A 27218-nucleotide genomic window follows, 5' to 3' on the forward strand; every position below is an offset into this window, starting at 1 on the left:
CTAGGATGAACAAACAACAAAGGAATCGCCATCTGTCCGCGGTGTGGAAAACGGTTGGAGATGTCTCCAGATGCCAGACGTTTCTGCCTGCTGTCAATCGACCCGAGCAACAAAGGAACACACAAACTGGCTCATGCGTGATGTCTCTCGTGCTCGATGATGCCACCGATCCTCAACTGCACCTCAACGCGTCTCACGTCTCCAGTGAAATGGAAGCAACCAAGTCAGCACACCGAGCAGGAAGGATCTTGATAACACTCCGCAGATGAGCTCACCAAGATTTGAGGCGGCTGGAACTGCTGCCCCTCCATGAAACACGAGGCGAGCTCGTGGGGTGATAATGTTGTGGCGAACAGAGGCGGGAATAGGGCACACGTGATCGTGTCTTATAGGTGAATTTTGGGCCAGCTTGGACCCTGATACGCTATCGGGTCTGGTCGGCGACCGAAAGCCTTCTTTGCTTCGGTGGACATCACATCGGGACCAGATCGAGCTCCTCTCAACTATGGAGTAGTATTTACACTTTCCTTCACTGTCCGCCGCGGTGAGCCGCACCTCGCACTGCCATGCCAGTCGATACCACTCCCCGATTCTTAATGACAGCCTGGCGGCGACGGTCGAAACATGACCGCCAGGTACGAAGCTGGATTCGAAGCGCTCGATGATTGATCACATGACCATCGGTCTTAGATGCTGTGACTCAGGTGCTGTCATGCCGGGAGACCACGAAAAGTTGAAGCCTAGCGGTGGAATCTTCTGTCCGGCTCGAAGTTAGTCATCGATATCCCGCTCAGTATCGACGAGACATGATGCTGCCCGTGGACTTGCAGTCTGCAAAACACCTACCGAAACTTGTGCTTTAATGGAAGCGAGTGGTCGCCCGCGGCGTTGAGATTCAGATATGCAGGATATGATCCCACTGCCAGACTCTGCGGAGCGCATGACATCTTCGCATCAAGCGCCCAAGCCGGACTGCCCTCTCCTGGCTCGAGCTGACTGTCTTCGGATCAGGCAAAGAGTTTGGTAAACCTGGCTTGTTCGTCGTTGCCAGTTTCGGAGCATTCGAACTGGGAGCCTGGCCTGTTCCTCGATTTCCTCCAGCGGCCTTTCTTGCTGTGCCTCTTCCATCGAATGACCGGCGCACTCTCAAAGCGTAGACCACGGTGGTTTGTCGACTTGACTGCACGTTTCTCGGCTTTGCACAAGATGTTTGCTTCGACACAATGCTTGTTGCCACTGTCACTTGTCCCGGGCTGGAGATGACTGCGAGAAAACTGGCGATGGCCTGGAACGATAGTAAAATGTGGCGTTTGACAGCTTGATCATTTTACATGGCTTTCAGTACACCCCGCTCCAGGTTTATCGAAGCCGTCAAATTAAAGTTTGAGCGTACATTTGCGCTAGGACGTGCGGAAGCGACACGGCGACGACAAACGGAGACTTGGAATGGCCACAACTCTAGATCACCTTTTTGGAGAGCCGCCCACGTCCAGTGGCTTTTCAATTCACCAAATGACAGATTTAACAACGATCGACAGGACGACCTTTCAAATACTGAACACATCACATCAAGCACAACACCTTCCCAACTTCGCCATCATGGAAGGTCTAGCAAAACGTATCTCCAACAGCATCCGAACAGCCACCACTGGCCCACGATCGAGAGGCATCGAGAGCGAGCTGCAAAAGCACCTCGTAGCTATGGAATGGACGCTCGAAGGCTATTCCGACCTTGCCCGTCAGATCATGAATCGCCTGAGCAGGAGTGTCAAAGAAGTCAGGATGCGCGCATACATGGCAGAACGGGATCGAGACGAAGGGCCTTTTAACTTCGCCCGCATCAGATGAGGAGTCACCGAAGCGAACATGCTCTCGCACGTAGCCGACCTCACGGGCCGCGGTGAAGAGGACGAAGAGCTTGTGATGGTTGTGCGGTGGTTACTCGGGAAGCTGGACAAGGCCGTGGAAGATGCTGAATCGCGGAACCTGGCTTGGGATTCATCTCCTGACAACGCCTGGTATGCGCCGTCCGACCATCCGTTCACGAATCGAGAGGCTTCGCATGCGTACGATACATCACAACAATCTATCCCGCACACGAACGTCACCACTGCCGAGGCCGCACGAGCCGCCTATATCAGCAAGATGTGGGACATCATGGACAAGAAGCTCACGGAGATGCATCTGGAGATGTCACCGTGCGTGATCGTGTCCTGCTGGGAGAATGGCTCAGACGTCGCCGGCACATCAGCACGCCTACACGATCGGCTCGAGCGACCGGAGGGCGACACAGGAATTGAGCAATTCGTGCACTGACTATTTCAAGAGGCCGACATCGAGGCAGAGGATCGGATCCAGAACAAGGCGCTGGCTGCTGTGCTTCCTTTCGCGGAGGCAGAGGATCATGATGACGACGACGATGATGACTGGGTTCCGCCACATCATCTCCGCAAGAAGTGGAATCGCGAGGCGCGGTTCTTGACCTCTGTTGCTCGCCATCGGTGGAGGCAAGCCATCGAATATGCTGAGCGTGAGGAGGATGTGTCTGACGAGTCTTGGGCTGAAGCTGGGCCCGGGTTGGACATGGGCTTTGACGATGAAGACTTTTAATGAGTTAATGTGCTATGAGCGGACAGCAGACCTGTTGTTCACGATCTTGGGCGCGAAAACAAAATCCCAGTAACTCTTGCCTCACGGCAGTGTTGCTCCATATCACTCATGCCCAACGGCCGTGTGGTACCTCATCAACTACTATCTAACGATGTTGTTGATCTCTTCATCAGCTCCTGGCCTTGCGCCAGGATTTGGAGAAGAGCAATCTCCATGCGCAGCCGATGACGCCCGCCGTGCAAACGAACAAGCAGAATTCCGCTCCACTTCAGCTTGCAGAAGGACCCTCAACATCGCCACTACATCACCCACACATTCAGACCAACAATCATGGACCGCTTCAACATGCAGAACCTACAGCTCGACCAGATCACCACACCAACATCCACCAAGCTGCGCAACATCCTCGTCCTCCTCAACGATAAAACAATCTTTTGGGCTTTACAAAGCAGACTCGTCGCCCTGCAATGGACAGTGGAGGGCTACAAGGACCTTGCGCACAAAATCATGTATCAGGTTACGGAGCGACTCCTCGATGAGGCCGGGATGCGCCTATACCTCAGCGACATGACAGGTCGGGGCGAAGAAGATGGAGAACTCGTTGGCATCGCACACTGGCTGTTCAATGAGGCGCCGAGTGATTCGTCCCTTCAGATGAAGCTAGAATGGCAGGATAGCGAAGCTTACGCGGAACCAGTCGAACGGGAGTGTTATTACGAAAGGGAGAAGGACGAGGAAGGCATACCGCCCAGAGTGCTGCTGGAACCATGCACGGGGGATGCGGGAATGGAGGCGGAGAAGGGCTTCTGATGAGGCATGAATGGATTTGTCTAGGCTTACTGGAAAGTCGTCTTTCCATCAAAACTATATCTGGGCCTGCCGAAAGGCGGTCTTTATCGCGCGTGGACTTTGGTCAACACACCTTCTATCGGGGCATGCAGAAATGTTGTCTTCAATTTACCTGGGCGTGGCGAGAGCCCGTCTTTGACTTTTCATCATTTCGCTGGCGTTTATGCTGGCGTCTGGAGAAGAGTAGGAGTTTCCTTCCCACGATCTCTAATTGGAGGCGAATAGCTGTGACGTTCGTGGCGAGCTCGTTGGTATGAAGTCAATGTATGCTGACGAGGCAGAGTCTGGAACGGGAGCAGCAACATGGCTTTGATGGTGCTGAGGGAATGCTCAGCTGCGTCTCATGGCCGTTGATTCCACTCATGGGTCTGGTACACCTGCGCATGGCTTGGAGAATGAGACGCTCACGTTCGGTGGACAGATTGAACGAAGGCTAGGCTATGGTAGAGGTTACGGAAGGCGTGAGCCTCAGCATTCTATGAACTAGTCCAAACCCTTCTTTCCCTCGCGCCATGCATGTCCTGATCTTGAAGCCCATGCCACTACCCGTTACAATCAAGTCGTGCTCGCCGTTGAGACCGAATTACTCGCTGAACTCCTCTTCTTCGACTCGCAATTGCGGGCGATCGGCTGGCAAAGGTCGGTGCGGCAATCCACCACGATGACCTCCGTCGCGATGACCCCGGCCTTGAACACCATGATTTTGACCCCGGCCCCCATGACCCCGACCACGCTGCGATGCACCACGATTGCCTCCACCTCTACCGCGCTGCTCTCCTCGATGGTCTCCGTCACGCCGATCTCTACCACGCCGATCTCCGCCACGATGATCTCCGCCACGATGGTCCCCGCCCCGGCGAGCGCCGTGATGACCGCCACGAGCTGGCCCAGCTGAAACTTCCTCGATCTTGAATCGATGCACTTTCCTCGCCGCCTTCAGTTCATCGTAGTACTGTTTGATCAAATACTTCCTGTCGCCCGGGCTCTTCAGCTGCATAGTGCCTCCAATGATCCATAAAACATCTCGGCAGCGAGTGATCGACACGTTGATGCGGCTCGGTGTCTTCAGGAAGCCTAGTCATGGTTAGCTGTCGATGTTTTCCCTATGGCCGGGAAGTACAAGGCTCACCAAGATCCCAGCCATTCTGGAGGCCGGTGTCGTAGATCACCATCATGGACTCCTGCCCCTGTGAGGCGTCGACGGAGAGCAGACGAGGTTGGTCGTCGACCGTCAAGTCCGGGTCGGCGCGCAGCCAGTTGGCGAATTTATCCTCGTAGCTTCGAATCTGGTTTGGTCAGCTTTCGAACCTGGAGCGATAATCCGTTCGCGACGACTTACCGTGAAGCTGTATGAACAGATGAGCATGACGAACTCGCTCATCTTCTCTTGCCTCCCCTTGAAGTACGCCAACAGTTTCGGGTAGATCTCAGAGAAGAACACCTGAACGTGGTTCTCGGTCTTCCACGACTGGCTTTGGTTCTTTTCCCGATCGCCCTCCACCTCGATCCAATGCAGACGAGCCTTCTCTTCCGAAGCTTCGGCAAGGTACGCCTCACGTTCAGCTAGGCTCAGGGTCTCACTGCCTGCGATGATGTCGGTAAGTACTGCAAGCAGTCCCGGCCTGACAGCTTCTAGTGACTTGTCCATTCCAGGGCCGTCTCTCAGCTCGCCGTTGTAGACTTTGCGATTCGGGAAGTCGGAGAGATATTTGTGCATGCGTCGCTGCTCCTTGAGTCGAACGAATGGAAAGCCTTCTGCGACCAGGCGGCAGGGCAAGCTGATATCGAGACGGTCGAAGTAGGCATTGTACTGCGTATGCACGCCGGTGTCGCGGTTGTAATCCCGTATGCAAGTGTTTGTCGGCTGCAGCTGCCTGTGAGGTTGGTTAGCTGTGGTATAGTCGGTCTCTTTGCAAGGCTGCCCTGGCTTACCTGTCGTCCCCAAATAAGTACACTCCAGATACCATCCCCGCCCATTTCTCGCAGACGATGGCACTCCACACGTTCACTTCCAAATCCTTTGCGCTCTCATCGATAAACACCGCGACTGGTATTCCGTCGTGCTCGGTGCTCCAGAACTCCATCATCTCAAAGGAGCGAACGTTACCGGTGGTCGTGATCAGGAATCTGTTGTGCGCCATGATCTCCTCCAGACATTGTTGGTATGCATTCAGTTCTGGCTCTGGCCGCCTCCTGAGCTTCCGGACCGCTTCGTCAACACCATGAATGCGTTGCATCTCCTCCCTGAGGTCCAGTGTTCGCGCAAGAGTGATGTATTCTCTCAGTCTGTCCCAAGGGTTTACATCATCCTCTTTGGGCACACAGTCTTGCTCAGGCGTAGCTTCGACAGAGGCATTTGTCTCGTTCTGTGGAGCCTCCTCCTGCCTGGACACAGCGCTATCTTGAAGCCCTTCGTGATTGTCAAGCACTTCGTCGACTCTGCGTCCAGGGCCTTGCTTCGATGCCTCCGGATTGTACCCGCGGAAGCCGTCATCCACCAGCTTGATGACTGTCTGAACCACGCCGCGAGACTCGGCTGTGGTGAAACCAGTCTTCTCCTGCTGAAGTGCGAAGACAAGCTCCGTGAGAGAAAGCACGCGGCGTTCCTTGTGCCCAACCTCCTTGTGCTCGGTCTGCTCATCGGTCATCTCTTTGACCTTGACGTCCCGGGAGCCGGGAAACAACCGCAGCACATCGCTGTTGACAAAGCCAAAGACATCAAATCCAGGGAAGTCTTTGCCAAGCTCTTCGACGTTAATGTAGGATGCGACGTGATTGCAGTTCGAATTAGCGGGTGCCAACGAAAGGACTCGATATCCCAGCAACCAGAAGTAGAGCGTCAGCGCAATGTGGAGAGTAGTCTTTCCCACACCAGCAGGTCCCATTATTATGGACATGCCCCCTGCGAACTTGCCGGAAATGGTGCTATCAATCACTTGCATTTGCTCCTCGTTCCACGGCTTTGTAGTCTTGAGCCAGTGGTCGGCTTTCATGCGAAGCGAGGATTCCGTTCTTGACATGGCAGTGACATCCACCTCCGGCACAGTCTCGTGACGCTGATTCAAGAGTATGCGCTGCCAACGCTCATTGCAGGTCCTTCCGAGCTGCTGACAAGTCTCCAGCTGGGACGAGAAAGTGAAAGAATTGATGTGTGGAACCAGATCTGCCTTGATCCATGTCTTGTCTGGCTCAGTGATCTTCCGGGCCTCAATGATTTTGGCGCAGAGTCCCTTCGACATCCCAAGTCTGAAGTAAGCGTCGTGGTGTGGTACTCCAGGGTTCGAAGCGAGCAGATGCCCCACGGTCCTGATGACCACATCCTCTTTCCTGCCAGCTCTCATTTCCTCATAGAACAGCTCGATTTTGCACTCCAGCTCGTCTGGGAGCTTGATCGCACCTTTAGCGCCAGGAAGCGATACTCGGCTGTTCTTGACGGCGAGCACGGGGAAGTCTTCGCCATTGTAGAGGAAGCCGCCATGCTGATATTGAGACCAGAGAAGTAGGGTTGCGCGCGATTCAGCATCCATCACAACGGCGGAGTATGCGAGCTGAATTTGGGCTTCTGCAACGGTGCTGAATGTGTTGGAGGCCTCAAGCGCCGTCATCGGATGAGGGTATTTTCCTTCCATGAGTTCCTTCACAGTTTGCATCTCGTAGTGTTTGAAGAATAATGTTCCACCTGGACGGCGGAAGGCCGAGTATTCTGACACTGCTGGAGAAAGTCGATCCGCGAATGAGCCTTGCAGCCGACCGATGATCTTGTTGAGCATGGCGCGGTCAATGTGTCTCGAGGAACCGTAGTTGAGGCGGACTTTAACAGCTCTCGGTGACTCTGGAGACCGAAGCTGGAGCAACAAGTCCACGACCTCGCGCTGTCGCACACTCAGGTACTGCGAAAGCTTTGCGATGTGGTTGAAGCCCGAGCTGGTTGCACCAGTTGTGTTGAAGGTAATGCTCCCATGATTGTCCAGGTTGACATCGGTGATGGGTTCGACTTGATCATTCTTATTCAGGTGAAATTCGAGGACTAACATGGGAAAGGTTGGGCCTGCGGGCGGGGAGGGCTGTCGGAACTTGGCCTCAATGCGGACCACTGGCGCGAGGAGCTTCGGAGGTGTCAGCGATGGAGACCAGGGGAATACGCTTACAATACTCACCAACTTGTTGAAGGTGACATGCAAAGTGGCGCTTCTGTCCTTCGGGTACCAATCCCGACCATCTGCTCCTCCATTGATCTGGCAAGGGACTTTGGGCTCCGCAACGCCAGTGAAGTTCTCCAGAAGCGTCTTCTTTCCTTGTCTGTGCGGTGGAGTAGATTGGCCATGAAGTACTACGAGCGTCGTCTCGTTTGTGATCGTGCTTGTATTGCGCACCGGGGCAGCGTCTTTCAGCGAGGACAGATGGCCGAAAAGCTCTGCATCATCCCGTGCAGGCAAGCGGAGCGGCGACCGCGGTCTTGGATTCGGTCGTCGTATCATTACACCGTTTGGATCAAGACCGAGATCCGTCAGATGTGTGGTCGCATGTGATGTGTTCAAGCTCTCGTAGATGTCGAATTCGAAGTCAGATTGTTGTTTGTCTGCAGGCTGTGTCACAAGCTCGTTTCGGCGCTAGCGTGCGCTCCTGCCGGCCGAATGCAAAGTTTGCTCGAAGTGAAGTTCCTGTCTCAACATCAACACCCTTTCCATCAGAAGATAGGCCTCAGAGGACACGCAAGCACGTGTCAGATGAGTGACTGGCCAAACCACAACAACCCATCGCCATTAGCGCCTACATTGGCAGCTGGCGCACGTAGCTCTACAACAGGAGCGCGTCTCGGGAACCATGGCAGCTCCACAACAGGAGCGCCTCCAAGCCATTATGGCAGCTCTTACACAAGAGGACCACACGACACTAATGGCAGCGCTCTATCAACGAGCAGCGCCGAGGTAAGTGAGACAGGGCATGTCTGATTGCTTCATCATGCTGACGCCACTTAGGACGAGCACCGAGATGGGCTTGCGAACCGCATCGAAGGCCGCAGTCGCGCCTCAGGAATTCGCACCTTGAGCCCGATCGATGCCAGCGCACTCAGATCGAGAAAAGCACCCGCGACAAAACCAGCCGTGCTTTATCACCACAAGGCGAAGATCTCCTCGCATCTCGGGCGCACGAAGCAATTCCTCGTCACCCCGAAGCCGCCCGAGCGCACGACTTTCGACCAAGATGTACAGAGTGTACTCGAGCGTGGTATGCGTGACGGAAGCGGAGAGGGGACAAAGCCAGCCGGACGCATGAAGCTCTGGAAAGCGCTATTACCAGAGCAGAATGATCGGGAAGATTCGGTATTTCGACGTCTGGCATAGTCCTTACTGCCCGCACGGTCGTGCTAACCACCGTCGTAGCCAGCGCATAATCCCGACACCTTCGCCGCGACCGAGAACGCACCGCAGCAACAACGCGCGCAAACTGCGCGGACTCAAGCACAGCGCCGGTACGATGCGCTCGAGCGCGAGCGCCTGGACCAGGAAGACTGCGCCGCCAGCATCGCTGCGGTCGAGGCCACAGAGATCGCTCTAGACGAGAGGCGTCTAGCAAGGGAGATGGAGAATCGGAATGCGTTGCAGCAATGCCTTGATAAAGCGCTTGCACGACAGCTGAAGCGCAAGAGAGGCGACTCTCATACCATCTGCAAGCGTCAAGAGCAAGTGGTGGGCAACGCTGCTAAGAGCGAGAAGCCTCGTGGCTTTGCTGTCCCTGCCACTGACTTCAACTCGCCCTTTCAGGAGGTTGGAGGCCAATTATCAGCGAGCGAGCAGCCGGTCTCCCGATTTGAGCGTGGAGCTGCAGCCCACGCCCGCATTTCTTTCATCACACCAGTGCAAGCCAACAGCCAGTCCCTCTGGCCACAAGCTGGCAGGACAATGCCAGCATCCGTACCAGGCGCTGCGCTCACCAACGGGCCGACTCGCAGGAGACATCGTGCAGGTGCGTCAGTCAGGGCGAGGAAGGAGAAGAAGGAATTTCATGACTGGGCAAGAAGCCAAGGAATGCCGCCTGGGATCACGAACGAAGAGCGCCTCGCTATGATTGATAACGACTGGGATCCCACACTTCAACTTTTCTTCCTTGCCTGGCGGGGACAAGTGGCGCTTCAGAACCTTACTGCCGCACAACAAGACTTGGCCCACTCAAGTAGCAACGACTCGAACGCCCAAGCAAATCTGCACAGATGGAGCGCGGAGCATCGACACTGGGTCGGGGCATTTTCGGCGGAGTTCGAGCGTTGGCGATCGTGGCAAGCAACTCCTGGGGCATAGGTCTTGTCGGCTGTTGTACCTTCGCGAGAAGTGCATAGTATGATGGGACGCGGTGCCGGAAGATGCGATGGTAGTTGAATATCTTTGTGGGACAAGATGTTGCTGCGAGCCATTCGTGAAGCACGTCTTTGCTACAAATGAGCCGTGACAGATCTGTGTACATAGCAGTATCTCCGCAGTCAAGCAAAGCATCTCAACTCACGCACCTCTCATTTGCAAGTCAAATTCTCAGTTGAAGCATGAGCGTCTCAAATCAATGCATGCATTCCACGCCGTACGTCAATGAATAATGACACAAAAGGTTCAGCACTCACATCGCATTCCCGAGCTAATCGTATTCAATGTTGACCTTCAAGCTCTTGGTCTCCGCAGCGCGGCCAAAAAAATCGTACGCTTCCTCGATCTGGGAGAACTTGAAGTCTTGGCAAGATTTAGCAGAGCTCGCTCGCCATGGCTTGGACGTCTGGACATACCATGGCTCACCATATCGCTTGCATTCAACTTTCCGGCTGCCATGAGGTCAAGGAGCCGAGGAATAGTGTGAGCTGAAACCAAGGCCATGGATATGTCTGACAGTCTGTCAGCAGGATAGCAGCGGCGAGGTGTCCGGGGGCCGCGACCAGGAAGGTACTGACTGATGCTTCTAGGCCAGAGCTTATCAATGTTGAGTTGAACAGGCTTTCCATGCACTCCGACGTTGGCAATGTTGCCACCAACTCCCACCTGGGAAAACATCAGGATGATTGCGTCAATCCTGGCGTTCTGTGTGCCTTACCAAATCCTCGCAAAAGTTGAAGGTAGCGGGAATCCCGACCGCCTCGATCACGACGTCAAAGCCGTCCGCCTCACCGATATGGTCCTTCGCCAATGCCCTAATGTCCTTGCATCCCGTGGTGTTGTAGACATGGGTTGCACCAATCTTCTTGGCCACCGAAAGTCGGTGGTCATCGAGGTCAAAGAACACCAGCTCCCGAGGTGAGTAAAGCTGCGCTGTGATTCCAGCAGCAAGACCAACAGGACCGGCTCCAAGGATGGCGACACTGCTACCAGGAGTGACTTTTCCACGGAGCACACCGACCTCGAGCCCGGTCGGCAAAATATCGGAAAAGACGAGAAGTGTTCGCTCGTCTGCGCCTTCAGGTACCATGAATAAAGATGAATCGGCATGCTTGATGAGCACTTTCTCCGCTTGCGTTCCATCTGAAGTATGGCCTATTTCAAGCGGCAAGTCAGCGTCGGCTCATGTAGTAGCACTGGCTTGGGCTGAGCTGCTCTTACCCAAGATCCAGCCTCCGTCATTGCGGCATGCATAGGCCATGCTGGTAAGAGTCAGCTCGTGTGAGTGGAAACCTTAGCAAGGGTGGAGATTGATTGGACTCACTCTCTCTTGCAGAACGAACAGGTCGCACAACAGGTGATACATCTGATCACCACTCGGTCGCCCTTCTTGAAGTTTTTGACGTCGGCGCCAGCCTCCTCGATGACACCTTGGCAGCGTAAGTGATAAGTAACGCTACTTCGCACATCATGGAGAGCCTTCCAAGGGATCACGTACCTATGCCTTCATGGCCCAGAGTTCGTCCGTCCGTCACGGTAGGGACGTCGCCTTTGAGAATGTGCAGGTCTGATCCGCAGATAGTGGTCCGGACCATTCGAACCAGGGCATCGGTGCCCGCTTCTACTTTGGGATCGGGTTTGTCGACGACCTTGTACTTGCCGATGCCATTGTAGATCAAAGCCTTCATTGTCGTTGTGGTGCAGGGTCGTTGATGTAAGATATCGGGGATGGAGAAGAATTTAGGAGCGCAGATAAAGGCCGAATGAACCCAGCGAGCTCAGCTTCTCGCTTCTTATAACGCCCGATAGTGGAGGAGCTATTTCTGCAGGAGCTCCATTTGATCCACTGCCCCGTAGCAATGCCCATTCTTCTCCCGCCATCCCTGCCCAGAAGCGCTCGGTGCATCGGATGGTGAGCTTCTGGGCAATGCATCCCGTCTTCCAAGACATGGCAAAGTCACTCGTACCGCAACACCCCCGCAGTGTAAGCCGTGGTACGCAGAGCTGGAAGATGGGACCACGGCGCCGCTGAGCTTTTATTCGTTCGTTGGCCATTAAGGTGCGAGGAGCAGATGAATGTTCCTGCGTGAAATGCATGCAACTCCGCACTTCGTTGTACCTGTACAATAGCAAACGCGGGGAAACCAAGCCAGGATGAGTGAAGATCAATGACAGGTGACCAAATTGGCGAGATGCACACAATGAGAATCTGAGCTTCTTCGATATGGCGTATTGATGTGGGAGATCTTGAGACCAGACTGTGGAGTTCGACAGCTTTGATGTGTCGATGTAGCGCGGGGGCCATGATGTTGAGCAGAAGATTTCAAGATGAGAAAACGAATATGCAAGCACGCTCGCATCATCTTATGCGCTGGATGACAACAGCACAAATCGAATGTCCCTCTCATGCTTCCTGACCAGTGCTTCCCTCGGCGTATTCTAGTGTAGTATTGCCGCTTCCGGGAAGGTCTCAATGCAGCAGTCCTTATATTTGGATGAACTTCCGGTGCATGTCTGATATACGGAGTAGCCAGGCCCCCAGTCGTCGGCGCTAGAGCTCGATGCTCCGGCCTGTCCGGTGGAGGGCACGCCTTGTTCCGGAAATACAGGCGCTCGCAGCCAAAGTCATGGGTCCTGCTGTGCTTGGCGTTCGACCGCAGGATATGCCACATGATGCCGGGAGACACGTCGTGCTCGAGATAGCGCTGTATCTTTAGACTGCGCCTTGCGGCACATCCACTCGAAACTGGGCTTTGTCTCGACAGACTTGGGAGGCACTAGCTCACACGCCTTGTTCTCGCGCCATGTTGCTTCGGAGCGATGGCACAGGGCCCGTAAAGTCTGTCCACAGCCTGCTCTTCTTTCCAATGAGCATTGGCACTCAATCGACTCCTAAGCCGTCCTGCAATGGTCTGTTATCTCTTGCCCAATATTCACTTCTCCTTCTCCACCATGTGCAGCTTCGGTATGGCCTCTTTCAATTTCCTCCGATCTTCGTCTGTCGGGACTAGATCGAAAGACTTCTCAGCACGATCGGAGATGAGGATGCCCACAATCCCCCAGACTATCACTCCGCCGCCAGCAATCATTCGCGTTCGAGGAGAGAGGTTTCGGTAGGATCTGTTGTATTGGTGTTAGAGAGCGATTTAGGAGGAAGACAACTGTGAGACATACTGCCAAAACGACATAATGAGACCTCGACCGATCGGGTTTAACAGAGGACGGAATCGAGCTGCGTTGTATGAAGAGTGATAGTGTTGCGTGAGAGGGATGTCGCTCAAGTGAATACTTCTACTGCGCAGATCTCAGCACGTCGAGCGTTTCCTTCGCTCTTGACAACTTCACGTCTTTCTTCCCAACAACAAATGCGGCGACGAGAGAGCAACATGGCAAAGCACTCTTTCAATCTCCCTGTTCACTACTCCTCACATCAACGCCAATGAAAGAGTTATCACCCAAGACAAATCTTATGCTTCCACTTTACCATCTCTTCTCCCTCGTACCTTAATCGTCAGAGTCTTCTTCGTCATCCTCAAGAACTGCCTCATCCTCAGCAAAGACTGGCGGCTTGTCCATCCCCATATAGTCCCTCATGCTTCTCTCGTTCTTGAAGAGAGGCGGCTCAGCATCTTCAAAGCCGGGCAAAGCGCGCGACTTCGTGTACGCCTCGACGTTCTCCTGGATCAGATCGAGCCGAGCAGTCTTCTCGTCCTGCCAGGAGCCCAGAGCCCGCTTGCGGAAAGTCTCCTCAGTATTGCCGGGAGCCGCACGAATGTGTGCGTCCCGCAGGTCGGACAGCCAGTTGGTGAAGCCGGTCAGAGTCTTCGGGCCTGGCCGGACCTCGTCGAGCGCCAACTCTTTCGCCACATCCAACTTCGCTTTGCCCGTCTTGCGCTTATCCTCTTCCGCCGCACTCGGGTCGACGTCTCCAGGTGGCGCAGGTGCGATGACGGATGTGCTGCGTGCGTTGTAGTACTCCATCAACATGCCGATGCAGTCTTTGTACGTTTTGAGCATCTCGATCTGTTCCTTCCTGCTGAGCGTCCCTGCCTGCTCGCCATTCGACTGGTCTGGGCCTGCGCCGGTCTTCAGATTGAGCGAGGAGATGTCGGGAATGCTGTCGAGCTGATCGCCATCTGTTGGGAGGTTCTTCTGGTCGCCGGAGGAGGTCTTTGCACCTTGGACCGCACTCGATGTTGCCGATGGACTGGATTTAGGGCTCGAGGTTTGATCTGGCTCCCATCCCATGCGCAGCATGATCTCAAGGCCCATGGGGTTCGCGAGCAGATAGTCCAAGTCAGCGGTGACAGCGGACATGATGCAGGTATGCGCTCGTGTTTGGTGAGGAGTTTCGTGTGGCGAGAGAGTATCTGATCACTATGGTTATGATCACGGTCTTGGAGAGGACTGTGGAGTGCGCAAAGTTACGAGCAATACGGGCAAACCCTTTCGTGACTTTTGGCTGCTGACAATCACGCTAGCAGGCAAGCTGCAGACGGGATGAAGCCTCAGGATCGCAAACAATTCTCCACCTTCGCGCATCTTCGTAGCCACTCCAAACATCCCGCTCATCATCGCCATCTCCAACCGTGCCAACGATGGCAGACTCCAGCGCCTCTAAGAAGCTACCAGCGCAGAACGGGACCGCGCAGTCACAGCAAATGGAGATCGACGATAAGGACGAGCTCTGGCGCGAGTTTGAAAGAATTGTCGCTTCTGGCTTCGAAAACAAGAGAGTTGAATGGGGTAGTTATCAAAAGCCTGCTGTCCAACCATTCAAAAGAGCTAATCGTACTGCCCAGGTCTCCCGTCGAACGCCCCGAAGACTCAGGATGTCGTCGACTTCGTCGTCAACAGCTTCAAGAATGGCCCAACTCCCAGCCGCGATGACTTTACCAATGCACTGATAAAGCGCTTCTTCTCCACCATGATCGGCTTCCCCAGGGTGAAACACTGGGTCTCGAACGGCATCTTCAATAGACTGCGGAAGTTGAAGGACGAAGTGAGGGCACCGGTACTGCCCACGAAGCGTGCACACGACGAAGTGCATGCTGCGCAAACGACGGCGACGCAGAACATGCTGGAGCCGGGGATGACGGCAAAGCTGGGAATGTCGTTGATCTTGATAAACAACGGCTCGCACGCTGTGGACATTGAGCCTCTGGTGGCAGCCGCCGACCGCATGGGAGATGAAGCTGGCGTCCGTCCAAGCAAGAATGTGCACAAGCTTTCACGTACCACTGGCTTTCACGCACCAACGGATGCGACCATCAAGTTTGCGCAGCCGACATTGCCAATGCGGCCGAACCCCTCGGGGAATGGCGACACTGATCGCAGATCTGACGGATGATTTTGGGCGATTGATATGAAATTACAGCTCCCAACCACTTGCGCTCTCTCGTCAAAGTTCCGAGAAGTATTCAGCGAATGAACGCAGCGGCGCAGGATCAAGATATGTGTTTTCAGAGGGGAGACTTTGTCTGGCAAGTCAAAGCGGCGTTGGCATAGCAGTGGCAGCGGAGGTGAGAGAAGTCTACCTTGCGCCTGAGCGGACTCATTCCGTGTGGGAGGGCTCGGGTGAGATCCGTGTAACTCGTAGCTTCCATATCCAAAAGTGCAGCTTTCGCTGTTCTCCTCCCCTGTTCTCCATCTCGATCGCTTATTCCATCGTCTCTCTCTCCGTCTCTATTTCTCCTGCAGCTCTGTCCGTTTCTCCGACTATCCGCCAGGTATGTTATATAGATTGAGGAGACACTTCTGCTTGGCACACTGCGGCTAGGCTTATGCCGTTCCTGTCTCTCGTGTCGTACCTACAACGGCTTGAGCATTGGTCTGGTCGATAGCGTGGGGTTGGAGATTGGTGAGCACAACAGCTCGCATTCTCTTATCTCCTTCAGACGTACAAGAGCCTGAGCATTGGTATGGTTGACGGCGTGCTGTCGGAGGTTGGTGAGTGTAACTCCTCACACTCTCTGAGCTCGTTCATACATACAAGAGCCTGAGCATTGGTCTGGTCGATGGCGTGCCGTCGGAGATTGATGAGCACAACATTTCGCATTCTTCCATCTCTTCCAGACGTACAAGAGCCTGAGTATTGGTCTGGTCGATGGCGTGCCGTCGGAGATTAGTGCAATGCTCGGACAAGAACATTTGGCCTATCAAGTGAGAAGAACTTACCCATGCACCGGGCCAGGTTCGCCAACGTTCAGGGCAGTGCCGTAGTGAAAGACTTCAGCTCAAATTCGAGCGGCACAATGGGTCTCGGCGTCCCTTCTTCTCCTTCGGACCAGCGACGGTTGGCTCGCTGGAGCTGGCCTCGATGGCATCGTCTGCGAACTGCTCATCGAGATCTTCATCCTCGCTCACGTATTCGTCGTCGTCAAACGCAAAATCACCATCACTCCCCTCCTCTTCACTCATCACGGGCTGTGGCCTGCCCTTCTTCTTTGGTCGTGTTCTTGAGCCACTTCACTCGAAGTGATCGTCGTCATCATCATAGTCTTGCTGCTTCTTTGCCCGTCGCCTTGCGGCCTTCTTCGTCGTTATATTGCCGACTTCAACTTGATCGGCCGGGAGGCCTCGCTTCTTGCTCAAGCCGACTGTTGTATTCGTCGAGAGCGGAGTGAGAGCAGGTCTCTTCCCGGCCGATCTGGTCTTGCGGAGCATTGTGTCGTTCGATTCGGTATACGTGTGCGTGTGTGAGACGTGGGAGCGTGATGTGTTGATGGAATGTGTATGCCAGCGTGGGATTCAACTTCAACATCGAAGGCAGGTGCCATTGCCCTCCTCCCAAGGTTTCAGGCTCCCAGCCCGTGCAGTCGTCACGACCTCACCTCTCGCGTTGACCTTACGGCTCGCATTTCGCCCTTGATCAAGACTGGTCTCCCAATATCGCTTGTCGCAAGGAATCACTTCCTGTATCGCGCAATGCGTCGTTGTATCCATCAAGCATTTAATGTCCCATCAAGCCAACCTGGCGGAGGACTCCATCCACACCATCTCCGTCACCCTCACCTACCTCGCATACCACCTACCTTCGCAGATTTCTCCCGTAGTCCACCTTCTTCTGCGTCTCATGTTCTGTAGTATTTCTCGGGTCACTTGGGTCCGCCGAGATGTGCAATCCGGGATGGCAGGATGTCCAGTCCGGAGCGTTCGGCGAGTCGACCAAGCTACACTTGTGTTCCAGGTCTGGTCTCGTCACCCGAACAACTTCTTCATTCTTTCCGCAACTCGAACTACCGTATCAGGATGAAATTAGTCGGTCCAGGAGACCAGGTAGGTCGTCGATCGCTTGGACATCGATCGTGATCGTCGGCTTCGCACTCGTACTGTGGCTGCTGGCGTATCGCGCTGACGATCGGCGAGACTGATGTGGACCGGGTCGAGGCAATGCGTTGTTGTGATGGATGAAGACGCTGACATCCGGTGACCTTGCAGTCGGAGATTTGCAGCACCGCCACAATGGTTCATTACTCATTGCTCACTGGTCTACTGGCATTGTCGATTGGGAACCTGCGGTCTCCAGTCAGTCTGGTTGCCGGAAGTGTCACTGGTCCGCACTTACAGCTCAGAATCAAACACCACCACGCCAGCAACTCTTCACGTTCCTCTCCACGAACTGTTGCTCAACACGCCATCATATCGTTGTGTCAGTCAGAGGCTGCAATGCCGTACGCATGAACTCCTCAAAGTGGAGGAGGGAGAGTAGTCATGGTATTTCATTGTCGAACTGCTAGATCCAGGGAGTGGCGATATCCCTGGGTTCCAAGCCAGATGTAGATCGGGAGAGGACCGACGTGAGTCGTAGGGCAAAGGCCGTCGAGATGTGCAGTCCTGGCGGAGAAGTCTTTGATGTGAACAACTGGCCAGCTAGCAAGAAGGGGCTAGCGCGGCGAGGTGGCCGATCTGGACGAAAGCGCGACAGCGATGAAACAACGTGTTTCTCCGCGAGCCTCTGCTTTGCTGGATATGCTTATACTACACTCCCAGGCGTGCTTGTGGAGCATCTGCTGGCGATCGTTTGTGAAGTTTTCACATCCTGCAACAGCCAGCAGCACTCCTCCAGTCCGATGTTCCGGGCTCGCCGGCTCTGGCACACTCGTGAGTCGCCTCGAAGAAGCTGTGATTCCTCGGCTTCTCAGGAGGGCTGGGTGATGCGATTCTGGGTGGGAGGCGGGGTTTGAGGACGGGAGATGGTCCTTACGGATTCGAGAGGATCTTCCGATCCTGTGGTCAGATATGTTGGTGTATCAGCGAAGAAGTGTTCTGTCGATAGCAAACATATTTCCAAGCTCTTCTCCAGTACCCAGTCAAGAAAGACCCGTAAACTGATGAAAAGAAGCGACCAACCTGCCCATCCCTTAGGAACGACCCCCGAAAAGGTCGAACTGGACATCATGCGCCGGCCCAAAGGCGTGCAACACGGGAGGAATGGAACCCACAACACCCAGCTGTTAAACGTGCGTGATGAAGTTACAGGTCAGTCCCTTGTTAAGCATGAAGGAGAAGAAGAAGAGGAAGAGAAGAAAGCGGAGAAAGTTGAAGTAGTGAAAACGAACGGGAGCGGCCGAGCGTTTGTGCTGACATGTGCGAAAGGTGCTTAGAAGTACCGCCATACGGACGACGAGAGTGAAGGAGGTCTTGGTTACAAGGTCCATTCCATCCTCTGTGCAAAGGGCATCCTCTAACGGAGCGCAAAGTCCGTCACCACGGGATTGCCAGCAATATCGCATAGCAGATTGAGACGCTTACCACCAGCAGCGACCAAGGCCGCCCTTTATAGCTCACACCTGATGGGCCTCTCCTGACGGCCAAGTCCCTTGATGCGCCAGAAAGGTGTTTGACACCGCCCGGTATTCCCGCTCTTCTCCTGTCCCAGCCCAAAGCCAAGAGCAGATGAAAAAAAATAGTCATGAGCCAAACTCACGACGACCCAGCCTAGCAGCGGGAGTGAAATTGGATAGGCATGACTGTTAGGCACACGCGTATAACGCCGCTGTGCTGCTGACGAGACAGTAACGGCGTGAAGAGAGAAAGGAAGAAGCAGAAGGGCGGTCAAAAGCTGGAGGAAGTGAACCGACACGGGAGCGGCCGGAGTGCTGAAATGTGCCTCCGTGCCTGTTGCTACTGCGGAGAGACAAGCGATGAGGGGGGCAGATAAAACCGATGACTCCTGTCACTTGTGAACGCGACCTCACATTGAACTTCATCATACAAGACCCTTCTCCCAATTCAAGACCTCGTCGAGACAATATGTTCAATCGCCTCCAACACTATTCCCGCAGTCAGCAACCCCCCATCAAACAGATCTCAGTACGCAGGACCAGAACTTACAGCTCGGCACAAAAACCTTCGGATTCTCCGTTGCCGGAAAATGACCCACGCCCTTGATAGCCTTGTGCTTGGCTCCTGGGATCTTGTCGCAAGTAGCTTGAGACATGGCTGGAGTATTGGACCAGTCGTATTCGCCTGTGAGCATGTATACTGGGCAGGCTTTGGTGTCGATGCCGGCCTAGTAACAGCATTGTCAGTCGTGTAACCCAGACGCTCGAGGGGAGCAGAACTCATACCATGCGGTCGCGACCGTCCCAACCGCCGAAGTAGAAGTCGAGATCGCCGTGGAAGAGGCCATAGGTTTGGGCGGAGTACCTAGGTGGGTGATCAGCGACGCCGAGTAGCTGTGTGGGTGACTTTGCTTACATGTGCCAGACGAGCTGCCGGTTCTTGAAAGGAGCTGTGGGGCTCATCATGCCGTAGATCCACTCGGGAGCGAAGAGGGATTGGTTGACGTATGGCGACTACGAGCACGGATGGGTTGAGTCAGTGGCCTCTCAATTGAAGGAAAGTAGAAAAGTCGTCTGTTGCTTACCCTGTCGTTCCATGTGCGATCCATATTGAGGTAGTCGCTGCCTTGCAATGGAATTGTACCAGCACATCCGACCTCCTTATAGCGTACGGCGCAGGCAAGGGAGATCTGTCCAGCCATTGAAGCACCACAGATGATCGGCTTGTTCAGACCGAGTTTCTTGACGAAAGCGGCGATACAGCCAATATAGGCATCCTCGTTGTTGGTGTGGCAGCCTGGGAAGTCGTCAGGTATGCCGGAGCCAGCAAGCGTTGGAGCGTAGCGCAGACTCACCAGGAAAGTAGTTCTCATACGGGAAGCTGCGACCGTGAGCCGGCAAATCGAAAGCCGTCATGCGACACCTCTTCCGCATGCGTTCGTCATTCATCACGCCGTGGTATTGACGAGAGTCACTTCCAGCGGTATGCAAGAAGACGATCTCCACATCGCCCTCGCCAGCTTGCTCGTAGAAGACTTTACACTTGCCCCACAGCGGAGAGGTGATGTACGTGTATCGACCGACAATGTGATCTTCAACAGGCTCGTCTTGGGAGTCTTCCGGCGTGGGACCGGCATGCGCATCGTGAATGAGCTCGAGGATGCGGCGCCAGACGTGAGTCCAGTGCGCAAAAGCGGTCTGATCACCTTCGACGGAGATGCCTTCTTGTTTGATGTTCATGCCGAACATGCCTTTTTCTTTGTTAGTTTGGGCGGTCTTGGCGGTTTGACGTCTGATCGCTGGGGTTGTATAAGCTGTGGAGGGAGAGAATAACAGCAAGGTTGCAAGAGGATCAGCTCGTACCCCAGTAAGATTGGTATGGGGCGACAGGTGTCTGCTTCATGAACTCCTGCCATTGCTCAGGCTGGGCGTTGAGGGTGAAGAGGGCTTCCTTGGCCGAGCCGGAACGAATGTCGGCCTTTCCATTGGTGACCGTCACCAGTACGGCACTGTCTGATCCACCCGACTTGATACCGAAGGTAGCAGGAGCTTCGATGGCATTACTGAGGGTGAATGACTTCAACTGAGCATCATCCTTGGCTGCCTGGTTGGCTTTGGGGAGCGCTGCGGACAGCGCGGACGGGAGATCGGACCATGCGTGAGCCATGTTGCCGTTCTCTTTGGAGACTTTTTGACGTTTTGAGGGAGCCATTGGAGAATGTGCTGAGAAGGAATACTTATACCAACGCCTGGGTATCGAGGTACAGTGCCATACTTATGCTTGTCGGTGCAACGGAAGCCGGAGGGGAGTAAAACAGCTGCAGGAACGAGCCATGTTTGCTTGTCAAATCTCACGGAGCGTCAGATTCAGCTTCATGATAGGTTACCGGAGCACGATCCTGGGGAGCTGTCCCTCATTTTGAGCTGAGAGGAGGTTGTCAGATCGAGAGGGGTTGCTGATCCTGTCGTGTGAAGAACTGTGGACCGCCGTCACGACCGATGGACCGCAGCCCGTAGCTTCGTCTGCTATCGTCACCATCAGTACTGCCTCTTGCGCGACGCAGCTCATCATGCTTTGTTAACATCGTGTTGATAAGATGATTGATGAGATGATTGAGAAGGAGGTGACGTTGTACCCCACCTGGTCGCTTCAGAGGTTGTGGGCCAACACGGCTGAACGATCAACCCCGCTGGCCGGTAGCTCGGCCTCGACCACGAGAGATATAGAGAGATGACGTGGAGAGAGCCGATCTGCTTTCTTCTGTTTTGACAACACTTCCCTTTTGATCACCATCAACTTGGCGAGACAGCAAAGAGAAGAGATACTGCATAACATCATTGACAATGGCACCACAACTCCCTTTTACGGTATGGCTGGAGCTACCCCGGAAAAGAATCCTCATAACAATATTGACCATCCTTCTTCGCAGCTCAAAAACCCGGACCTTTTCCGCGAGCAGTCTCTTGTAGGAGGCAACTGGATCGAGTCCAAGACCGGCAACCGCTTCGATGTCGTCGATCCGGGCAACGGCAAAGTTTGGGCCACAGCTCCAGATATGGGACCGGATGATGTCGACGCCGCAGTCAAAGCCGCCCACGCCGCTTTCCAAGACTACAAGAAGGTCAACCCCAGGCAGCGCGCCCAATGGATGCTGAAGTGGGACCAGCTCATTCGCGACAACCGGGACGATCTCGCTCAAATCGTGACCTACGAGTGTGGAAAGCCTCTCGCGGAGTCTCAAGGCGAGCTGGACTATGCTCTCGGTTTCACCTGGTGGTTCGCCGGCGAGGCTGAGCGTGTGCAAGGCACGGTCCAGACGCCCGCGGCTCCCAACAGGCGTGTATTCACAGTCAAGCAGCCAATCGGTGTGGCGGTTGCTTTGGTGCCGTGGAACTTTCCCATTGCGATGATTCTGCGAAAGGCAGGTGCTGCCTTGGCAGCCGGATGCACGATGATCGTCAAGCCCAGTCCCGAGACTCCGTTCTCCGTCGCCGCTCTCGCATACCTCGCCGAGCAGGCCGGATTCCCCAAGGGCGTCTTCAGTGTCATGCCGACTAGCTTGGATACCACTCCTGCTTTGAGCGAGGCTCTCTGCAGACATCCTTTGACCAAGAAGGTCACGTTCACTGGCAGCACCCGAGTCGGCAAGCTTGTTGCGAAGATCTGCTCGGATGGACTGAAGAAGTGCACCCTCGAGCTGGGAGGCAACTGCCCATTCTTGGTCTTTGACGATGCCGATCTCGAAGCCGCGGCGACTCGTTCGTCATTCCTCCCTCCAATCAATCCACATTGATACTGACTATCTCCAGAACTCATGGCCCTCAAATGGCGCCACGCCGGGCAAGCCTGCATCACCGCCAACCGTGTCTTCGTACAGAAGGGAGTCTACGACAAATTCGCCGAAATTCTCTCCCAGAAGACTGCGAAGCTCGTCGTTGGCCACGGCTCAAAGGAAGGCGTCACAATGGGACCCGTCACGACCGACCGCTCGATCGGCAAGGCAGAGGCTCAAGTCGCCGACGCGGAGAAGCAAGGAGGCAAAGTTATTCTTGGTGGCCATAAATTAATGGGCAAGGAAGGATATGGGGACGGCTACTTCTTTGAGCCGACGTTGATCACTCAAGCCAATGACAAGATGCTCATCGCACAGGAGGAGACATTCGCGCCAGTCCTGGCGCTGTTCGAGTTCGATACCGAGGACGAGGCCGTCAAGCGTGCAAACGACACCAGTATGGGTTTGGCGTCGTACTTCTTCACGAAGAGTGTTGACCGCACATGGAGACTGCTGGAGAACCTCGAGGCCGGTAAGAAATGACCGGGAGATCCGTTCTACGACTTTGACTGACCAGTTTCGCTTTCTAGGCATGATTGGCATGAACACCGGCAACGCCTCCGCCGCAGAGTCACCTTTCGGAGGCATCAAGGAGTCCGGCTACGGCAAGGAGTCTGGCAAAGACGTTGCTATCCAGGAGTACATGATCACCAAGACTGGCACACTCACGATCGATGGGCAATATTAGGTGGTCTGAAATGGGAGGATTGGAGGAGGACGGGATTTATTGATGTAGTCGATCAAAATGGGAAGTGTACATTTGTTCTGTCGTGTGACTGTTTGATGTGACTTCGCTCCGACTTTCGAATAGAGGACTCTGCGCAGGTGTCCGTGGCTGTAGGACCGTGAGGCGTGTGCACGAGGGAAGCATTGTGTTTCCATAATGATGGCAATGTTGTTGGTTGTCGTCTCGTTGAGCCTATTCTTTTCTGCAGATTGTATTGCCATACTCCGCAGGGGCACGATGCCGTGGCCGGGAACCCGCACGAGATCGATGAAGCCGATCCCGAACGATCAGGCCAAACCAATTCCAGCGAACCATCTCGGTGGATCTGGAGACAGGACTCTCGTCGCCATCTCGAAATTACTGAGCTCGGGGAGAGAGAGGGATGCAAACGAGTCAAGAGACAGTAGGTTCGCCACCACATCAACCAGGACGACCAAACGCGAATGCTGTCATAGTAACGTAGTTGGGTTGATCGGCTTGCTCTCATGAGAAAAATACCAACGATGCCAGTCCACCGCCAGCGGTGCATCGCAAGCTTGTGTACAGATAGCTTTTGTAGGCTTTGATCGCTACTCATAGCAAAGCAATTCCTCATCCCGACCCCCTCCTGTTCACAGGCGCCAACTCCATCGAATCCGCCTCAGCACCTCCTCTCCCTCGACTCTCCAGCACTTCTCTCTTCGCCTCTTCCTCCTCATACCTCACCTCACACGTCGTCGTCTGCTGAATCACCATCTGTCGACACGAACTATCACTCCTCACACTCCTCCTCCTCTCCCTCCTCTCCTCACTCGGCATCGCTCTCACCATTGTCGTCGTCTTACCAAATTTCGGCAACGCCTCATCGACCACATAATTCCCGTCCACAACATGCCGACTCCTCCTCCTTGAATCCGCCGTGCGGAACGAGTCCTGTGTTCGGTCGGGTGAGAAAGGGAGTTTCGTGCTCCGTCTCTTGGCTCCGCCAGGTCCGCCAGGTTGTCCGTTGGAGGACTTGCCCCCGCTTTCGAGAGATTGCATGGCGTAGCTATTGCTGCTGCCGTAGCCGCTTACGCCTGCGCTGTCGTGGGTGCCGAAGCCGGTGTTGCAGGCGTTGACGAAGGCTTTGAGGGTGGGCATTGTGCTGGCCATGAGGCCGTAGTGGAGTTCGAGGTTGAGGCAGATGAAGGGTGCGACGCCGTCGAAGAAAGGGTCGCGGGAGTTTGGGAGGACGGTTTGGAGGTAGTGGAGGCGGACGAGGGCTGCGGGGATGACGCTGGGAGGAGGAGGTTAGTGAGAGGTCGAGAGAACGGGAAAAGAATGCAAGGTACAGGACTCGCAGACCGAAGACGGCGACGACGGTGAGTTTGCGGCTGAAGTTGGTCTGGAGAGACCAGACGAGCCAGACGGGTATGGCGAGGAGGCCGAGTTCGATGGCGACGTTGACCGCGGTGATGACCTGCCAGGTGAGAGTCTGGGCAGTCGTGCGTCAGCTTGCTTTGATGTCCCTCTCAATGACTCCGGGCTGTCGTACAGTGTTCACACATTTGCCAGGTCCGACAAGCACCCAAGGAGGGCGATCAGTACACTTGATAGCTATCACCAAGAACGATGCAAGACCCCAAAGAGCGCTCACCGCGACTAGTCCGTAGCATACTATTAGTCGGCTCCGAAGAAGAATGAGGCGTGCGAGAAGAAGTGCCACGGAGCACTTCGTCAACGCGTTCGTGGTGATGTAGATGAGTTGCGCAGCGTAGATGACCTGCACGGCATTGTAAGCTTTGCACGCCTTTGGCAAAACGAGAGGAAACACACCTTGGAGATGTACGGAATCGCAGTCTGGTCCAGAATCTCCATCTTCTTGCCGAGTCCAAAGTGTATAGCCACGCCGAAGACGACCATTTCCAGTGAACCGAAGAACTATGCCAGTCAGCTTGCACATCCATCTCATCGCCGAAGCTGATAACATTTCCAACATACCGTCGCAACACCACAAATAATATCATCCCACCCAACCGGTCCACTGACAGTCAACCGCATATACATCCTCGAAATGAAGCACAACACCGCATACACCGCGAGCAACGTGCCCACCGTGAGCGCAATCCCGCCATGATCCAAATCACTCGTGACGAAAGCCCTCGGACCCGAATTCAGATTCGGGAGTGGATACGGCGTCGACATGCAGCTGTAGTCGTTCGTGCCGTGGACACGGCGCAGGTGGAGTAAAGCGAGAGTTGGGAAGAGACGCCGTCATCGTGTGAGAGTTGCGCAAAACACCGTGCATTTGGTGATTGTTTCGCCCCGCCGGATTGGATTTCGATCGTGGAGGGGTTATGGGTTGCTGGTGTAAGAGCTAAGGTTGGTAGCCCCATCGGAGGAGGCAAGTTCAGGGTTGGGGTCAAGGTTTTGTACCCCAGTGGTGAAAGGGTCGTCGAACTAGCAGCGCACCCTAGCCTTGTCAATGTTCTGGGGTGAGTGGAGAGTTTGCGTGCGAGATTTGCCCGTATTCGACAATTGCGTTGGCTTTTGCGTTCCCAAGATGCGATTTCCCGAAAGGGCTCGCGATATACGGGGCTTGAGCGGTCTCTGCCACGCATTAGCGACTGACGGTGTCGACCCCGGGCCTCATTAGCAGAAGTTCATTCGCATTGATCTCCGGAGTGCTGCCATAAGCTCACATAAGCTGAGTTACGTCGACGCATCTCCAGAGCGCTCATCGACGGAGTAGCAGAGGTTCCGCGGAAGTTTGGACACGCTTTCGTGGTCGTTTCCGACTTGCAGAAAGAGCCATAGTACAGGCAGTATTTCCGTCAACATCGTCAGAGAATGTATGCGATGAAATCATCCCTCTCGCACCCTTCCTCAACGGCGGACTTTCAAGAGCGGAGAGACGGCGGAGCGGACGGAAGCCAAAGAGGGAGGTTTTCAGGGAAAAATTCAATCACGACAGTGACTGACACATCGATCACTCTGGCGGCTCCGGGGAAGAAAAAGGGCGTGCAGGGTAGCAGGGACTTGCAAAGCTGATGCTGACGTTTTTCTCCCCTTGTATACCCATGGCCCGAACTTTTCAACACCAGTGAGATCCAGGGGCCATGTCGTGATCGAGGTCAACGGTCGTTCAGCCAGGTCTCCCCACTCGTCGCCGCGGGACTTCGTGCATCCGGCCATCAAGGGTCGTTCCATACTGGCGTGGATGACATTCTCTTTGTCCTCGCACTTGCGTCGTATAAGTTATGCAGCTTATGCCCTAGCGGATGAAATGCGTAGACGAAGTCGCATCGAGAAGATCCAGCGAATACGAGCGGCACATTAGAAGACGGGCCTTGATTGGCTGATCGTGACTCTGCTGGGATTGCAGTGTTCTCATATGCTGGCTTACCTCTGCAGAACGAAGGAACTTCGAGCCAGAATGTGTCAATTAAGTAGTGCAATGCAGGGGTGAACTTCAAGATTGAGAAAAACCATGTGTTTCTTGAGGTTATCGACCTAAAGACTATATAGACGCCGTGATTCCAAATACCCAAAAGGGGTTGGGGTCTTATCGCTAATATCCTATAATATCATATAGGACACTGACCACGTAATCAGGCTGTTGGAGTCAATATCCCTGGTCTTACCCTGTTTTATGAATTAACGCTAACAGATCGACACACCCCCGAGATCCGTTTATGTCATACTGAACGATCTTAACCCTCGCTCTCCTCGCTGTTGGAGTCGTCGTCCGAATCTTCGATTTCGGGGTCCTTCTTTGGCGGTGGTGGAATGTTGATGAGCGCCAGGGCGGCGGCTTGACGACGGCGTTGAAGTTTGAGAGATTCTGGCTCGAACTCGCCGGATCCGCTAGCCATAGCGTTGAAGACGGCGGCTCCTCTACGTTGGTTCCCCGCTATCGCGGTCATGGCGTCCTCCTCGGCGTAGGCGTCTCTTATCATCCGGTCGGGAGTAGTGACGTTGCTCGATTAAGGTCCTTTAGGCAGAGGCAAGGGAGCGACCTTCCCAGCGTTGCGGTTGATCTTTCTGGTCTTCGATTGCTTAGACTCAGTGTTGACGCCTGTTACGTTTTCGTCTTCGT

The 27218-nt window shown here is 54.5% G+C and overlaps 7 protein-coding genes across 7 annotated transcripts; 3 read left to right on the forward strand and 4 right to left on the reverse strand.

Annotated features, from left to right (window-relative positions):
• Positions 1-1611: 1611 nt before the first annotated feature.
• On the forward strand, positions 1612-3420 carry MYCGRDRAFT_109292 (uncharacterized protein; the record flags this gene model as incomplete). The annotated part of the gene is made up of 2 exons (XM_003853090.1): positions 1612-2198; positions 2865-3420. The coding sequence occupies 2 exons, from the start codon at positions 1867-1869 to the stop codon at positions 3418-3420; spliced, it is 888 nt and encodes a 295-aa protein (XP_003853138.1).
• A 6666-nt stretch (positions 3421-10086) lies between these two features.
• On the reverse strand, positions 10087-11541 carry MYCGRDRAFT_100052 (uncharacterized protein; the record flags this gene model as incomplete). The annotated part of the gene is made up of 7 exons (XM_003853193.1): positions 10087-10178; positions 10232-10327; positions 10394-10481; positions 10534-10970; positions 11037-11077; positions 11140-11245; positions 11314-11541. The coding sequence occupies 7 exons, from the start codon at positions 11501-11503 to the stop codon at positions 10087-10089; spliced, it is 1050 nt and encodes a 349-aa protein (XP_003853241.1).
• Positions 11542-13319: 1778 nt separating this feature from the next.
• Positions 13320-14132, reverse strand: MYCGRDRAFT_92845 (uncharacterized protein; the record flags this gene model as incomplete). The annotated part of the gene is made up of 1 exon (XM_003853192.1): positions 13320-14132. The coding sequence occupies one exon, from the start codon at positions 14130-14132 to the stop codon at positions 13320-13322; it is 813 nt and encodes a 270-aa protein (XP_003853240.1).
• A 610-nt stretch (positions 14133-14742) lies between these two features.
• Positions 14743-15165, forward strand: MYCGRDRAFT_92846 (uncharacterized protein; the record flags this gene model as incomplete). Its single annotated transcript, XM_003853091.1, has 1 exon — positions 14743-15165. One exon carries the CDS (start codon positions 14743-14745, stop codon positions 15163-15165), a length of 423 nt encoding a protein of 140 aa, XP_003853139.1.
• Positions 15166-19049: 3884 nt separating this feature from the next.
• On the reverse strand, positions 19050-20813 carry MYCGRDRAFT_109293 (uncharacterized protein; the record flags this gene model as incomplete). The annotated part of the gene is made up of 7 exons (XM_003853191.1): positions 19050-19090; positions 19152-19329; positions 19388-19466; positions 19518-19615; positions 19687-19898; positions 19957-20415; positions 20465-20813. 7 exons carry the CDS (start codon positions 20811-20813, stop codon positions 19050-19052), a joined length of 1416 nt encoding a protein of 471 aa, XP_003853239.1.
• Positions 20814-21374: 561 nt separating this feature from the next.
• Positions 21375-23202, forward strand: MYCGRDRAFT_109294 (uncharacterized protein; the record flags this gene model as incomplete). Its single annotated transcript, XM_003853092.1, has 4 exons — positions 21375-21469; positions 21532-22360; positions 22412-22906; positions 22965-23202. 4 exons carry the CDS (start codon positions 21446-21448, stop codon positions 23120-23122), a joined length of 1506 nt encoding a protein of 501 aa, XP_003853140.1.
• Positions 23203-23752: 550 nt separating this feature from the next.
• MYCGRDRAFT_109295 (uncharacterized protein) lies at positions 23753-25380 on the reverse strand (the record flags this gene model as incomplete). Its single annotated transcript, XM_003853190.1, has 5 exons — positions 23753-24416; positions 24472-24614; positions 24777-24902; positions 24956-25060; positions 25121-25380. 5 exons carry the CDS (start codon positions 25322-25324, stop codon positions 23753-23755), a joined length of 1242 nt encoding a protein of 413 aa, XP_003853238.1.
• Positions 25381-27218: the final 1838 nt, after the last annotated feature.

The sequence above is a fragment of the Zymoseptoria tritici genome, chromosome 4 (assembly GCF_000219625.1).
Source record: "Zymoseptoria tritici IPO323 chromosome 4, whole genome shotgun sequence".
Taxonomy (NCBI): Eukaryota; Fungi; Ascomycota; class Dothideomycetes; order Mycosphaerellales; family Mycosphaerellaceae; genus Zymoseptoria; species Zymoseptoria tritici.